Source organism: Babylonia areolata, chromosome 18, assembly GCF_041734735.1.
Source record: "Babylonia areolata isolate BAREFJ2019XMU chromosome 18, ASM4173473v1, whole genome shotgun sequence".
Taxonomy (NCBI): domain Eukaryota; kingdom Metazoa; phylum Mollusca; class Gastropoda; order Neogastropoda; family Buccinidae; genus Babylonia; species Babylonia areolata.
In genome coordinates, this window is record NC_134893.1 from 72,483,110 (window position 1) to 72,499,345 (window position 16,236).

The 16,236-nt window shown below is 42.9% G+C and overlaps 1 protein-coding gene across 1 annotated transcript; it reads left to right on the forward strand.

Moving 5' to 3' along the window:
• Positions 1 to 69: 69 nt before the first annotated feature.
• On the forward strand, positions 70 to 16,020 carry LOC143293062 (innexin unc-9-like). The gene is made up of 3 exons (XM_076603938.1): positions 70 to 148; positions 9,667 to 9,743; positions 12,933 to 16,020. Coding segments are annotated over exons 2-3 (1,212 nt in total). The 5' UTR covers positions 70 to 148; positions 9,667 to 9,741; the 3' UTR covers positions 14,143 to 16,020.
• Positions 16,021 to 16,236: the final 216 nt, after the last annotated feature.

Below are 16,236 nucleotides of genomic sequence, written 5' to 3' on the forward strand. Positions count from 1 at the left end.
CCTTTTCACCACCATTCCTTCTGTGACGTCAGAGGTTGCCGCATTTTTGGTTGGTTCAAGCCATTGTCAACACACCCCTCCGAGGTCAGCAGAGGGGAGCAGCGAACAGCGACGCATTCGGGGGATTGGCACTTTGGCTATGATTCGGGTATGTAAACTTTTCTCATTAATGAAAGTGTAACAATAAGTTATTCGTCTTGAAACAGTGACTGGTTTAGTCGATGTATTGTAGTAGTTGGTGTTGCTTAGTTTTTGAAGGGTGGTATGTTTGATATTCGAGTTGAATGAATGAGACAGTTTTTTTATCCCCCAAAAAGGAAATGGCGAAGTGAAGTCTGCCTGGAAAGTTTTTAAGATGGCGGTCGACGGCTTGATAGACATGGAGTGAAAGAAACTAGATAATTAAAGTTGCATGAAATGCTCCAAAAGCTTAAAAGATCGACTTGTTTATGTCATAAGAAAGAGAACTAATGAATTAGTGAACTGTTGGGTGAATTTAAATGTGACGAGTGAGTTTAACTGAATAACTGATTGACTGACGTTCCCAAAACGTGCAGACAGATTTCCCCCTTCCGGGAATGGGTAAGGTGGTTGTATGGGGGAGGGAGAGGATTGATATTTCGAAAGATTGATAATCGAATTCTGTAGTGTAATATTATTAGCTGAAGTTTGTACATTTAACTGAAAGTGTTAGGAAGCACAGTCCATGTCAGAATGGGGAAAAAAAGGAAAAACAAACAAAAACCACAACAACTGGTGAGTTTAATTGAAAATTACGTCCTGTTTAATTTAAAGCAGCCAACATCATATTTGAATAATCAGAATATGTAGAAGACGTTTAGATAAAAAAAAAAAGAAAAAAAAGAAGAAGAAAAATCTGTGTCATTACATTACTGATTACACTGTAAACTCTTACCCAGCCAACATTCTGTCTGTGTGATAAACACCCCTCAGTAAAAAAAACAACAAAAAAACATGTTAAACTGAGTGCTCTCATTTTGTTTGTGTCAAAACAACACAGTGAATATATCATTCACCCCAGATTTCATCATTGGGGGGGGGGGGGGGGGGTAACAGTAAATTTCTTGCTGTGTGTGGAAATTGGCTGCAGCTGTCCAGCTTTGTTACATTTTTACAAATGTGCAAAACCTTTCATTTAACATGACCCATTGACTACAGTTGTGTATGTTGGTGAAAAAGTTAAAAGAAAATACTGTCTTCGATCTCCAATTCTAAACCACACCAGATGACTGGAAGTGGATGAATGCTCCCTTTCCATTTTGAAATACTTTTAAAATGTTTAACAAAATGTAACAAAAATGATCCAAGCAGTTAAACTTTCAGCTATATTCAAGCCAAACTTTCCAGCTTTATTCACTTATAAGTTGTGAAAATAAGACTGAATTATCAATAATCATACTTAAGGGATGTATCTTTTTTAAATCAGTAAATATTAACAGCACCTTTGCAAGTATAATCTGAATGCCATCATGCATTCTGCCAACAGGTATTGTTGGGACCTGCTTCCCAGGTCATGGCTAAAGTATAAAAATGACTGTTGCATGTGGTGATAATGTTATTGTCATTTTCCTGGAAAGTATTTGATCCTGTTTCTCTTGAAAGACTGGTGATTCTTTAAAGTACACCAGTGTCATCAGTGAGTGATCAGTAAGATACTACTTTTACTAGTCATCAAAAGAACAGTGACAGAAATCCTTAAAAATAGCGAATGCCCCTTCCCTAAAAAACAAAAAGAAAACTAAAAAAATAAAATCAAAACAACCCTTCCCCCACCAAAAACAAAAATAAAACCAAAACAACAAAAACCCAAAACAAAACCATAAAAAACCAACCCAAACAAACCAATAACAAAAACAACAACAAACAACAACAAAAAAACAACAATCATCCCTTCCCCTCACACCTCTCAAAAGTGATACAGAGTTGTGTATGCTGTTCACTAAAACAATTACAACACAAGCTGTAAAAAGAAATTTAGGAGGAAAATTTCATATGAATGGGAAACTGTTTTTCAATAACATCAACAGTAATAATATGAACACATAGATTGTACCACTACCAATATGACCTTATCTGTATATATGTATTTGAGTAAAGCATGCTCAGTTGCTCAAGTTGTCAAATTTTCAGCAGATACATCTACTCTCTTAGTGATTGATAAAAATGATGGATACAGATGGACAGACAAACAAATATGTTTTAAAATTGATAACAGTAAAGTTTGGATAATTGTGGAACAAGATTGACTACTTACAAGTTACATTCAAAATGCACAAAATATGAAGATTTCATGAAAAAATTTTTTTTGATGAATGAAAGAAATTTGAAACTGAGTATAACTATACAGAATGTAAAAAGATAGAAAGTAGTGTGTAGAAAGCCATGAAAATTAATTATGAAAGACCCTATAATTATCAGATAAGGTCTGATACTGACTGCATAAATTACACACTTCCATTTCCACCAGACTGGATTTGTAAAGTTGAGTTAATGTATCTATGTACTATTGACTGGAGATGTAACTTAGCACAAAGAAAGATCTCAGTTGCTGTACTCATAAGATAGGCTGCATGAAAAAGGATTGGCTCTGCATATATAAAAGGATTGTTGACTTGTTTTAGCCTTTCTTAAAAAGAGGTGAAAATGTTTCACAATGGCATTGGTGAGTCAAGTCACAGCACATAATCGCTTTGTGGGCTTGGTGGGTGACACTGTTAGTGACAGTAAGTTCAGTCATGCATGAGAGCCAATGAGTAGAGATTTCTTGAAATTGGCTGGACTGATTCTGATGTAGCTGGAAACATTTTCACTTCTTTCACACACACCCACCATTAGTTGAGCGTCCTTTGTTCTTGTTCAAGAACAGGAAAACATGCTTCGAGAAAGTGTTAATTCTGAACTTTTAAGAATGCCAGTAAGGTAGGGGCTGTGACAGTATGGGTTGGGAGATGGAGAGAGAGAATGGAAGTATTATCACCATTTGAATATGTTTATATTGTATATGAAAATGTAGGGTCATGGTAGAGTTGGTTAGGGCTGGACATTTGTTCACCAGTGATCTGGGTTTGAGGCCCCATTTGGCAGTGTATTGTACTCTGATTTTCCTTACCTATATTACTCTTATTTTCCTTACCCCACCTAGGTGTGAATTGGCACCTGACTTTGGTTGGGGAAAGTTAGAATGGTGGAGGGAAAGGATTGGGCCCCTGCCTTGCAATGTTGAGCCCTGGACATAGTGGATATGCTATTGTGCAGTGGCTTACACATATGGGTGACTGTTTGACCGTCGGATGGGTTCAGTAAGTGAGAGAAGAGGATAGAACTGAACATGAGATATAGAAATACAGAAATACATAGCTATGTAAAAATGTAACAAACATGGACGGATAGCAAAAAAGCGCCGAAACCTACAATGTAGGCTCTGTATATACACAGGGCTGCGGTGCATGCTGGGAGGTCGCGCGCCCAATGACGTAGGCTGGACGTTGGTCACTTGACGACGTAGGCTGGACGTTGGTCTCTTGACCTACAGCACTGCGCAGGTGGCAATCCTCGCTTGCGGGCAGCCTGTCGCGAAGTTTCCCCTTGTTATACAAGACTCGGTGGAAGAGAGAGTATTGCAAATACCCATATGTGTAAGCTATTGCACAATAGTGCAGAAATTATCCATAACCCCTTTGGAAAACAACAACATACACTGGCTTTGGATCCGCACGCTAGACTGGGCCCTATGTGCGATGCGTCCGTGGCGGCGGCCGTGACATTGGCTCACGTGCCCCCCACGCAGCATGCCTCTTCCGTCTCGGATCCTTTGGCGACCGAGGCGCTTAGGGATGCCCTCCCCAGGGGTAGGGAGGAAGGTGGACCACTAGGGGACACGCTTGCCCATGCGTGTGCACCCTGCCCATGTCCGATTTTCCAATCGAAGGGAGACAACTCCTGCTTCGGCACCCTTGCCGGTGACCGCCACAGTTACTACCCTTTACCGGCACAGCTCCTCGCCAACAGTGCAGGTGCGTGCTCGGTCCCTTCAAGCTTTGCGGGGCCCTATGTGCGATGCGTCCGTGGTGGCGGCCGTGACATTGGCTCACGCGCCCCCCACGCGGCATGCCTCTTCCGTCTCGGATCCTATGGCGACCCAGGCGCTTAGGGATGCCCTCCCCAGGGGTAGGGAGGAAGGTGGACCACTAGGGGACATGCTTGCCCATACGTGTGCACCCTCCCCTTGTCCGATTTTCCGATCCAAGGGAGACAACTCCTGCTTCGGCACCCTTGCCGGTGACTGCTGCAGTTACTTCCCTTTACCGGCACGGCTCCTCGCCAACAGCACAGGTGCGTGCTCGGTCCCTTCAAGCTTTGCGGTGATGACCCCATTTGCCACACCGCCGGTTGCTGCTGTTTCCCATCCACCAATGGCGTCTCAGCAAGCTGCTCAACCAAACAACCAGCAACCCATTGGGAACTTGCTGTGGCAATTATGCACTGGTGCCACACCTAGCGCCTGCTCCACCCCTTGCGCACAGAGCAGATGCGTGCACAGCCCATTGAACTTTGGCAGTGCCAGTTTTTTTCTGCCCCACTGCATATCTCCACTGTTAACCAGACTAATATCGGCAGTTCCACGTCGGAGTGCCTCTTGATAACTCGATTCTGCCACTCAGCAGTGCTCGGGCCAATCTTGTCTGGTTACGGCGCCATCATGCCACATGTCCCCACCGTCTCGTGTCCGATGGCGACCGATTCGGGTTGGGATGCCCACGGCACTAAGGGACATTATTATTATCGGTTAAGGTGGCATAGAACCACGCACTCTCGCACGCAGCATGACGCTCCTCCCTCTACAGCGAGGAAATGTCACACCGGGGGATATGTGCTCCAAAGACACCATCCTTTTCGCCGAATATCGGCGCCAAGGGAGACAACTCCGCATTTGTAACCGACACAGCACGTCACTCCTGCCCCCCGTGCTGTCCACCAACAATGTTTCTTCGAATTCTCATTGGGTCCTCATGCCCATTCATGGACTTTACACATCTTTGCACAGCAACTACACCTTTCTTGCTGTTTCTCAGGCTATTGGCGACTGAACTTTGGGGTTCTTCATCCCCCACACACGCACACAGCCCTCTGCAGGCAACCAGTCCTATTACCATTCTCTTCTTGTGATACACAATAACAGGAAATAAATCACAATATTTCCCCTTATGTCCTTTTGATTTTTATCACAATCAACTATCACAGAAATATATATATATAGCTATATATATATATATATATATCTGTATGTATGTATGTATATATATACCAAAAAAAACCAAACATGCCCATATATATGTATATATATATATGTAGGTATATGTGTGTGTGTATGTATATATCTATATATATACACACACATGTACATATATATCTATGAGATATTTCTATCTCTATCCATTGACATCTATTCATTGAGATTCCCTACATAGCAATATAGGCACACTCGCATTTGCGGCCTTCTGTCCACAATGCCCTGAACTCTCTGCGCCTACGTACTGCACTTTATTCATATGTGTATGTACATCTCATATTTAGGTGCATGCACAGATTCCTTTCCATTACTGATTATGCACACTTACCCATTTACTTGGCTATATCTGTGCACGCTACACGTATGCTTATACAGCCGCTTATTTCTTGTGTTTCGATCCCTTGTCATTGGCATATTTCTGACATCAATACTTGAGCTGATGGAAGTTTATATTCCCTTTGCACATGTATGTATTCATTTTCATAAATTCATCCTTACCTTGCTTTCGGAGGACGACTGCACTAACAGACAAAACTGCCTCATTCACGCCTGAATGTATGCTCCTTTTCATTTTAGTAGTGGCTGGTCCTTAGGGACCCACACACCCCCTTCCCACCCACAGGGCTAAGAATGCCCTCGCTTGGCGCAAGGAGGGACAAGGCAACCCAACTCATTTGCCTACAACAATCAACCATAGGGCTGGAGATGCCCTAACTTGGCACAAGGAGGGATGAGGCAGTCCAACTTAGAAGTGCCACTCCGGACGCACGTGCCCTTCATTCCTCCCCAGTTTGTAAGGCATCCCTTCTTCCCCCCCCTTGCCAACAACAACCTTTGCTTTGCACCACTGTGGTTGTGACAACAGCTCCACACGGGCCCTACATCCTAGCCAGCCTTCCCATGAAGGGGTGTCAATCTTTTATTCCCAAAAGTTTTTGCGGACCCAAAAACTGCCCACTGGGCAGAAGACAAGTACCCTAAGCCCACCTCTTCCACTCCTCTCCAGTAGGAGAAGGCCTGGGTCATAATTGTTTTCCTCTACATTTGGGAGAAAGGCTTATTGACGAGGATGGATGCGTCTCACAGAGCACAACGAACCGTCCATTAGCCACAGGGGTGTACCTTACTGCCCACTCATACCAGCACGGCAGATGCCGCATTCAAGCACATCAGTTCGCCCCATCACCTCGCTTGAACAGAGATCCAGCATCAACGTCTCAAACAATTGGCGTTTGAAAGCACTTTCTACACTTGGTCTTCCCTGCCCGATCCTTTCAGCCTCAACACACAACCACTGATGTGGTTACAGATGGCCACTCCTTCTCAAGCACTGTCTTTCCAATGAGACACTTCCAGGGGTTTCTAGCCTAGGCAGGCTATCCCATCATGGAACCCCAGCCTTCAGTCAAGGGCCTGTCAGAGGATGACTTTGTTGTCACTTCAGAAGCAAGCACCATGCCTTTCAGACACGTGGTTGCACCACAAGACCCCGTCAACTCTTTCCGGCTCCTTACATTGCAACATAACCTGCATGGTGGACACCTTAATCCCTCAAGCACACAGCAGCTGTTTCCTGACTTACCCATGCTGATTGGTGTCCTCCTAGGAACAATATATGATAATCAGTCGTGTACGACAGTCACCATCGGAACAGCAGAGGAGGCAACTGCTGTCCCAACTATTCAGGCTGGAATTCGATTATACAATTTCCAGTAGAGAGTGTTTTGCCTAAGTTGCATCCCCGGTCCCTCGATCAAGAGGGCCTTAGGACGGATCCCAATGGCTAGTTAGGCCCAAGGCTACAGCACTAAGTCCCAGTGCAATTTGACTTCCTGTCTCAGAGACACAGTCATTCATGAAAGGCTAAGCTGCAAATGATTTCCCTTTGCAATTAAGAAACCACGGATAATACAGCTCTCACTTTGCAGTTGGCCATATTGGAAACGTATGGCAGATCAGTGCTTTGATGTCAATAGCCAGTACAACACATCTTGAGCCACTTACCTCCCTGCCCCCGCCCAGCTCCATTCCAGACTCAGTGCGCACCATACACAGCCAGAGGCCTGTCATGGATCTGGTCCCCTTTCTCACTACAGAACCTTCAGCAAAAAATTGTTCCCCATGGAAACCCTCTTCCATTTGGTATTCCACCACAGAATGAGACTGAGTGACCTGTGGGTGCATGAAATGCACTTCCACAGCATGATCCAACCCAGCCATTGACCACCGACAACTATCTGCAGGTGGTTCCAACATGCCACACTCGGGTAGAGAAGCCACCAAGCCTTCCGTAAACCCCTTCGTGATGATACCTACTTGGGCAATTACACAACCCTGTCCCAGAGGCACCAGGGACATCAAGTCTTTTGTTGCCAAATGTCTGCCATTCTGTGCATAGGCAACATACCAGTGCTGTCATTTTTTGGCAATGACAAAAAAGTGGTGGGGGGAGCGCCCATTGCCTGTCAGCTCGCATGGAGGAGCTCTACAGATCTGGCTGTCATGTCTAAGGCAAGCCCAACATGGCAACCTACCTCTGTCTCGTGCCACAGTTTCCCTCAAAACCAAAGATCACTTCCACTATCGGCCCACATCCGATGTGGAATCATCAGATCAAACCACATGTACACCTCCTTGCATTGACGCTCAACCGCACTCAAATGGGACAACCCTATAAGGGTACGTGTTTCCTTCCCTTCCTTTGATTCGAAGGGCTCTCAGTAAAGTGTGGATTCAACCCACCGACTCGATTTTCTTTGCCCTACGTTTATCAGCACGGCTGTGGTCCACAGACCTCCCACACAATACAGCTGCAGACTTCTGTCTTCTTTGCCCGCACCAATATCCTTAGGTGGCACAGTACACTCTACTTTCGTCGAATTCTACTTAGGGACATCTGTCGCTTTAGGGATGATGGCTCATCAACTTCTACCAGAGAGACGTCGCACGCCTACGGGATGATGGCTTAAGAGGCATCGCTTCTGCGCTAGTTGCACAACAGGCCATCACAGCACACAGACAGTAGAACAGGCGAGCCCTCCACCTTGTCGCGCTATTCTGCACTAGTTGGGTCACGGTTAAGTATGTGTAATTAAAAGGAAATTTTCTATCTAAAATTACGTTTAAATAACATACTTACCGTGACCCAAATTTAAGACCCTCCCGTCCTCCCCGCTTCCTGTTCTCCCTGCTCGCTGCGCTGGTGATGGCATATTGCCGTCAAAAGAGGGCGCTAGCCAGCGGGACAAAGGGGAGGTTACCTACTTCCGGGAGGTTATCGGCCGTAGTTTCATTTTCTCCGCACAGGCGGATAGTAGTTTGCACAGGCAAGAATGTCAGACCCCTGCCGGAGTCTGCACTAGTTGGGTCACGGTAAGTTTGTTATTTAAACGTAATTTTAGATAGAAAATTTCCTTTTTATGTCGTTACACTTTAAAATTTTTCAATTCACTGCCCCACTAACCATACAAGGTTATGAGACCTTTTACTCGTTACCTGTGAAAATGATCAGTCATGATGATAACAAGTGGATGATAACAGAATATTTCAGTTAAAGTATTGATTCCTCTGCCCTCCCTGCACTCCACCCCCCCTCACCCCCTTCCCGTCCCCCCCACTCCCCCTCCAAAACTGTTGAATGAAGTATGGTCACGTGACAGTTTGTGTAGCTTCTGTGGGACTACATGCTTCCAACACTCTCAGCAAGTTGAGAACTACTGGGCAATTAGTGGGCAATATCATACTAGGAAACATGATGGTTGTGGTGTGACATAATTAGTTGATAATTTTGTGGGCTTATTGCACATGCTCCTTTTCTCTGAGTAAATGTCTGCCATACCACAGGCGTATGGAATGAATTTGTGTAGGTTATGTAAAAGATATAACAAAAACAAACATACTCATTCACACACAAGCATGCACGCACACACACACACACACACACACACACACACACACACACGCACGCGTATGCACATACACATACACACACATTCTCTCTCTCCCCCCCGCCCCCATCTCTCTCTCACACACATATCAAAAAAAAGAAAAGCAAGATGATGTTCTCATTCTCTTTCTCCCTCTTTCTCTCTCTGTGTCACACACACACACACACACACACACACACACACACACACACACACACACACACACACACACACACACACACACACACACACACACACACACACTGATTTGGTTTGATTTGATGGTAGTCATAGCATTCTCAGAAAGTCAACAGCTGTGTGTATTTATATCAGAGATATAATTTACTTGTAATACTAATTGTAAAGCATGACAATCTTTCTTTTGCAGTTTATTATTTTAATGTGTATATTTTGTTTTATTTTGCTCAGGTTTGAATTTCGAGTGTGAATCTGCTGCCTGTTATTTTGACTTGACGAGCGTGTGGTCTACAGAAAGCTGTCACAATGTAAGTTTGTAGATTATGTGATAAAGTTACCAATGACTTGTGTTTGCCTTATAAAACAAGCTTGTGTAAATGCAGGCATAGAAATTAGAGTATGTACATCAGTAATTTTGTGTGTCTGAAGAACACACATGGTGTGTTTGTGTTGTTTGTAGGTGTGTGTTGGTGTGGTGTGTTTTGGTTGGTTGAATATATTTGTGTGTATGTGTGTGTGTGAATATATTTGTGTGTGTGTGAAGGGTGTGTGTATTGGTCAATTGAGGGTTGGGCCTGGGTGTCTTAAGACTGCGGATTGTTGCATGTGCTTTCGGTATCTGTGTGTGTGTGCATGCATGTGTGTGTGTGTACATGTGTGTGCGTGCGTTTGCATACTTGTGTGAGTGGGCATGTGTTTGTGGGTGCACCAAAGGCAGCTGAACACGGCTCATTTAAAAAAATTCTTTTTATAATTTGTCATTTGCCTTCTGCATATCTTTCATTTATTATAATCCACTTGCTTGTTTTATTATCATTATCTTTTTAAAAATATTTTGATGTCCTATAAAAACATAGGGTAGACTCTCAAGGCCTGACTAGCACATTGGGTTTATGTGAAGGTGATGCATCAGTCTCTCTCTCTCTCTCTCTCTCTCTCTCTCTCTCTCTCTCTCTTAAGCAGATGTGGTGTAACATGTATCGATCTGTCTGCACACTTTGACACCAGTAATTAATGTGTTAGACATATAACATAAATGATAAATGCGCAGAAAACCTGCCTCAGTAAATGGGCAGCATAAGATTACCATTAATGTGAAGCCTGCTTGCATTTGATGCCTGCAGAACAGTAGATTTTCATTCAAGCTGAATGAATGGATTTGCACCTGTAGCTTTCTTCTTCCTGCTAGCACTGCTGAGAAGTGAGATAGAAAAGATTTGGTGGTGTGCCAGGCCCAGGAATTGTCAGAAGAGCATTAGGCATTGACAAGTTTTGTGAGAAAATAATCCAAGAGTCGGGATGAATTGCGTGGTGGAAACGGTAGACAGAATTTGTTGGTCTTTTTTATTTTGCTGTATTATTTTATGTCACAACAGACGTCTCAGCGTCAGTGTGTGTAATTTGGGCTGCTCTCCCTGGGGATAGGACATTGCCACAGTGCAGCACCACCCATGTATTTTTTCTCTTTTTTTTTTCTTTGGTCTGCAAGTGTTTTTGTTTTATTACCAAAGTGGATTTTTGCTACACTTTTACCAGGGACAATCCTTCAGCTGCCGTGGGTTCTTTTATGTCCACTAAGTGCATTTTGCACATGGAACCACAGTCAGTTTATTGTTTGATCCAAGTGACTAGCACCTAGACCATGTCTCAAGGTCTTGTGGAGGGGGAATAAAAGCCTTGTTTATTTATGGGGGTTAAACTCTTGGAGTTGGACTCTGGCTACCTATTCAGGCACATTACCACTAGGCCACTGCTGGACATATGGACATGTTCTGACAGATAATCTGTACCCTTTTCCCCTGCTGTATGGGACTGGGAGCACAGGCTTCTTTCTGCTTTTTGAACACTTCTTTATGATTTTTGTATGATCAAATTGTGTTTCCAAATAGACTGTAGTTTCCAAATAGACTGTAAGGTGTTAAAACACTGATCATTGCTTTTTCCACTTTAACAGTGTCCCTCAACACATGCAGAATCTAAAGTGTACAAAATTGTGTTACACTTACAGGACAGTGTTATCCATGTTGTATGTTGATGGCTCATTGCTAATGTCCTTGGTATGCTTTGAATCGGACAAGAATACCATTGTTAAATGTGGCAGTGTTTGAGTGTGTGTCCTGTCTATCATGTAATATCAGACATTATGTTTCAGGCATTTGTAGTTTTTGCAGCCCAGTCTGTACATTCAGATATTGCTTTGAAAGTGTGTGTAGGCCCGTAAACAGTGAAATGTTGACATGATTAACCCCTTTGAGTGCTGAAGGCTGGTGTTATGAGATCAGTTTAGCTCAAATTTAAAAGGCAGTCACTTTTTTGTGTACCGTCAAGTTCGGTCTATTGAGCACACTGGTATATGAGCCCACCCACTAAAAAAAAAAAAAAAAAAATCATATACACATAAACCACACTGGCTTATAAGCCGCACTTATTACTGGTACCGGAATACATACCAATACTGCGGAAAAGCTCTCAATACTGTAGGTTATGAAATAAACACAAGCGGAAACAACACAAAGAAAAGCAAGCGAAAATACTGCAAGTGCCACAAAAAACCTAAACACAGCGAAAATGAGATCCATAATTTAGGGATAGTCACATTTACTCAATGTCGTCCTGCTCACTGAATCCACTGAAATCTTTGTCTTCAGTGTCTGAGTTGAAGAGAACCAGCACAGCTTCCTCCACCATCTTGTCACTGACTTCAGCCTTGTTTTCACTAGATGAACATGAATGCAAGGTGGAGATCACTGCTGGTTTGTCGCTTGCACTGTTGTCTGCTAGGTCGATCGCCTTCAATTTGAAGGCTGTATCATAGGCATTACATCACGTTTTCGGCATGATGAGGGTGTGCACTTGAGCAGAGTAGAATTTAATGCTGATCTGAAGGCTTTAATGTGTGCGGATTTGATTTTTAAAACGTGAACAGTTAGCACACAAACCAGAAATCATGATTTTGGTGAGTTTAAGGGCAGCTAAGAATAGACAAGATCGTGACACTCCCAGGACCGTTAAAATCCTCAAATAAGCTGCATCATTGTGTAAGCTGCAGAGCTTGAAGCTGGGAGAAAAAATCATGGCTTATTGACCAAACTTTACGGTACTTGGCAGTGGTGTCTTTTTTTTTTTTTTTTTTATCAAAAGTAATTTCCAATGAAGTGGAAGAAGAACAAATACAGAATGGTGGCTGACATTCCGATCTGTAAAATATATGCTCAATCTGCATCTCAGTGAGGTGAGTGTCCTTCACTGGCTCGTTAGTGGCAGCCATGGGGTTAATGGGTTGTAAAGGTGCATCATTGTGGTCTCTATACTTGTCCTGCTGAATCCTGTCCCATTCCCTCTTTCCTGTTCTGGAAGGACAGAACTCAGCATTCAATTGTACCTGGCAGCTTTAGAAATAAGGATTTTTCTTTATTAAACACCCTTTCCCCTCTACCCTTTGTCTCATATGCACTGAGAGAGAGAGAGAAATGATACGATGTTGTTGATTGTTCCAGGTGGGAAAGTATATTGGAGGCCCTGTCCCAGGTGACACTGTCACGGGGGGCCCGGGACGACGATGGTGTAGACCAGCTTCACCACTTTGGAACGGTAGCTCTGCTGGCGGCGTTTGCCGCCCTGGTGGGCATGAACCAGTACGTGGGTGACCCCATCCACTGCTGGGTGCCTGCCCAGTTTGCGGACTCCCACCAAGACTACACAGAGAACCTGTGCTGGATCTCCAACATGTACTACGTGCCCATGGAGGAGGCCATTCCCTTCATGAAGGAGGACAGGATGGAACGCGACATCAGCTTCTACCGCTGGGTGGTGGTGATACTGCTGATCCAGTGCCTGCTCTTCAAGTTCCCCAACATGTTGTGGAAGGAGCTGAGGGGCTACTCTGGCATCAATGTGCAGAAGATTGTCAACATGGCTGAAGAAGCCAGCACGACCCCGCCTGATGAAAGAGAGGGAAAGGTGAAAGATATAGCCCACTTTATCGACCGCTGGCTGAGCGCCTATCGCGTCTACAAATATAATGTCTTCATTCGCGTGCGGGAGAAGGTGTCTGGGGTTTGCTGCTTCTTTTTTGGAAAGCGTCACGGCACGTTCCTGACTGGGTTGTACATGTTCACCAAGATTTTGTACCTGGTGAATGTCATCTGTCAGTTTGTCATGCTCACCACCTTCCTGGGCTTCAACTTCTACTCCTACGGCTTTGAGATCCTGGCCAACCTCAATTCCCACGGGGAGTTCCGCGACTTTGACCACTTCCCCCGGGTGGTGATGTGCGACATCGAGATCCGGCAGCTGCAGAATGTGCAGACCTTCTCCACACAGTGCGTGCTGTCCATCAACCTGTTTGTGGAGAAGATCTTCGCCATCATCTGGTTCTGGCTCTTCTTCCTCACGATTGCCACCCTCATCAACGTGGGCCACTGGCTCTATGACATCTTCTTCAACCACCGCCGCGAGCGCTTCATCCAGAAGTACCTCATCATGCTGGGAGTGGACGACCGCTCACGAGAGCGCAAGCTGTTCAAGCGGTTCGTGTCACACTACCTGCGTGACGACGGCGTCTTCCTGCTGAGGTCTGTGGGCAACAACGCCAGCGACATCATCCTGCTGGACCTGGTACGCGCCCTGTGGACCACCTTCAAGAAGCAGCACGCCCCGCCAGAAGAGGTGGTCGCTCCCACCACCCGTGATGAGTCCTACACATAAACTTGGAACCTTGCTGTCTAGTGTCAGCATTATGAAGAGCCACAGTGAGAAGTCCAGCAAAATCTGTGGTTTTCCTCAAATGTCTTTGAAGAGAAAAAAAAAATTGTGGCAGTTTTATGAAAATTTGTTATATTTGAACACAATCGATTCAACCATTCCTGTGATTTTATGAAAGTATATGAGGAAAACATGAAAGAACATGAGGAATGAAGGATAATTAATTTACAAGTTATGCCATAGCATTAGATGGAGAGTTGTTGACTTTCATTATTATGTTTGATAATCAATGGAAGGTACAGATTTGAGAAAAAATTGTTTCTATGTACATAAATTTATCTAGATAGAAACTTGTATGATTAGACATTTCTTGGAGCTTAAACTTTATTTGAAGGTGTTATCTTGAAATGTAATAGTAAGTAGTTTGTGCTTTAATAGGTAATGTTTATTTAAAATCAGTGATCTTGAGAGATGGAAGAACAAGCAAAATAGAACAAACATGATATGGAACACCAAGCGTAAGTCAAGTGGAACCCATTGCCATGAAAATGTAAATTTTGACCAGGTTAGACAGAATTCAGACTAAAAAATGTGAATGTTTTGTATATTTGACACATGTATGGCAAAGCAGATTACGGCTGTAGTGGTTGTATTGTGTGGTTGACTGACATAATAAATATAACAGGTAAGTTAACACTAGCTGAAGTGATTGCCAACAATGGAAATGGAACATCTCTTAGTCTTAGTGCTTTTAAAAGTTATCTTAAAAATGACAGTGATGCCAGTCTGATTAGTCTGCTCTGCTCTGATTTGTTCTGGTTCATGATGAGACTTTGAAAGAAACGAAAATTGCTCGTCTCATGAGTAATGAAGGACTTTTTTCGCATTGTGTGCATTCCTGGATGCCACTGCCAGCCATTTCTTTTGGGGTCTCAGCTTTTTTTTTTTTTTTTTTTTTTTTTTAAATTGATGGCCAGCCAGATTTTTCATCTTGATCTTTTTGGAGAGACGGTTCTTCCAGCTTATTTTCTGGGTTATTTTATTTTATTTTTATTTTTTTAATTGTTTGTCTAACTGTGCCAGATTTAGAAAAAATACAAAAACTTGCATGTGCACATCATAATTGTTGTTTTTTTGTTTATTTGTTTTATGCTTATGAAATACATTTTGTTTTTTAAATTTTGACATTCAATTTTTGCAGATCTGACAAGTTTCAGATATTAAATTGTTTTAGGTTATGAAGCAGAATTGCAATGTGTAAGGTGTTTATATCAATATTTTTTTCAAAGTACTGATCATTATTTTGTAATGGAGTCAAATGAAAATTGTTCAGCCTCTTTCTCATTACTAAGTTGTTCACAGATTTAGAAAGAATAAACTTCATACACTTGATAAATGATAAGAATACAATACAGTGTGATCAGTATGGCTATGAATCCTAGTCTTCCAAATGTTGCAAGTGCTTAAAACTCGCATTTCTCTTATGTCTTTTATTCTTGTAACATTACATGTTCCATTTTCAAACTGCTGGTACATAAATTCATAATATTGGGATGTCAGTCATTTGTTCATGTGTGTGTGCATGTGTCTGTATTGATGAACATGCAAATTGAGTAAAACAGATTTCTTCTACTTTGTATACAGTGGAAAAAAACCCAATACAAATTGTGTGTGAACTGAATACAATGGATTTTTACTGTTTCATTAACAGTTGAAATAATAATCATCATATGTGCATGTGTCTTTGATTAATAATTTCTTGATTGCTTTATGCTTATCACGTGAAGTGATTTGAATTGTGATTTGTATGTTGGTGTTTGCGAAGAAATATGCTGAGAACCAGAAGGCTGTATCCGTTTCCCTGTATCAGGATTTTGTCCCCTTTCTTCCAGTGGAATGTTGTTGTTTTTCTTTCTTTCTTTCTTCCATGGGCATATACTTCTGTTTCCTGTAATAAGAAAACTCATTTGCTGTCGTTAAGTCATTCCACATTGTACTTCCTGGTTTTGTTATTCCAGTTTACTGTATAGTTACCGTCAGGAAAAAGTTGTTTTGTCTTTCATTTTAGCTTTCATTTTTTTTATTTCCAGCATGTGA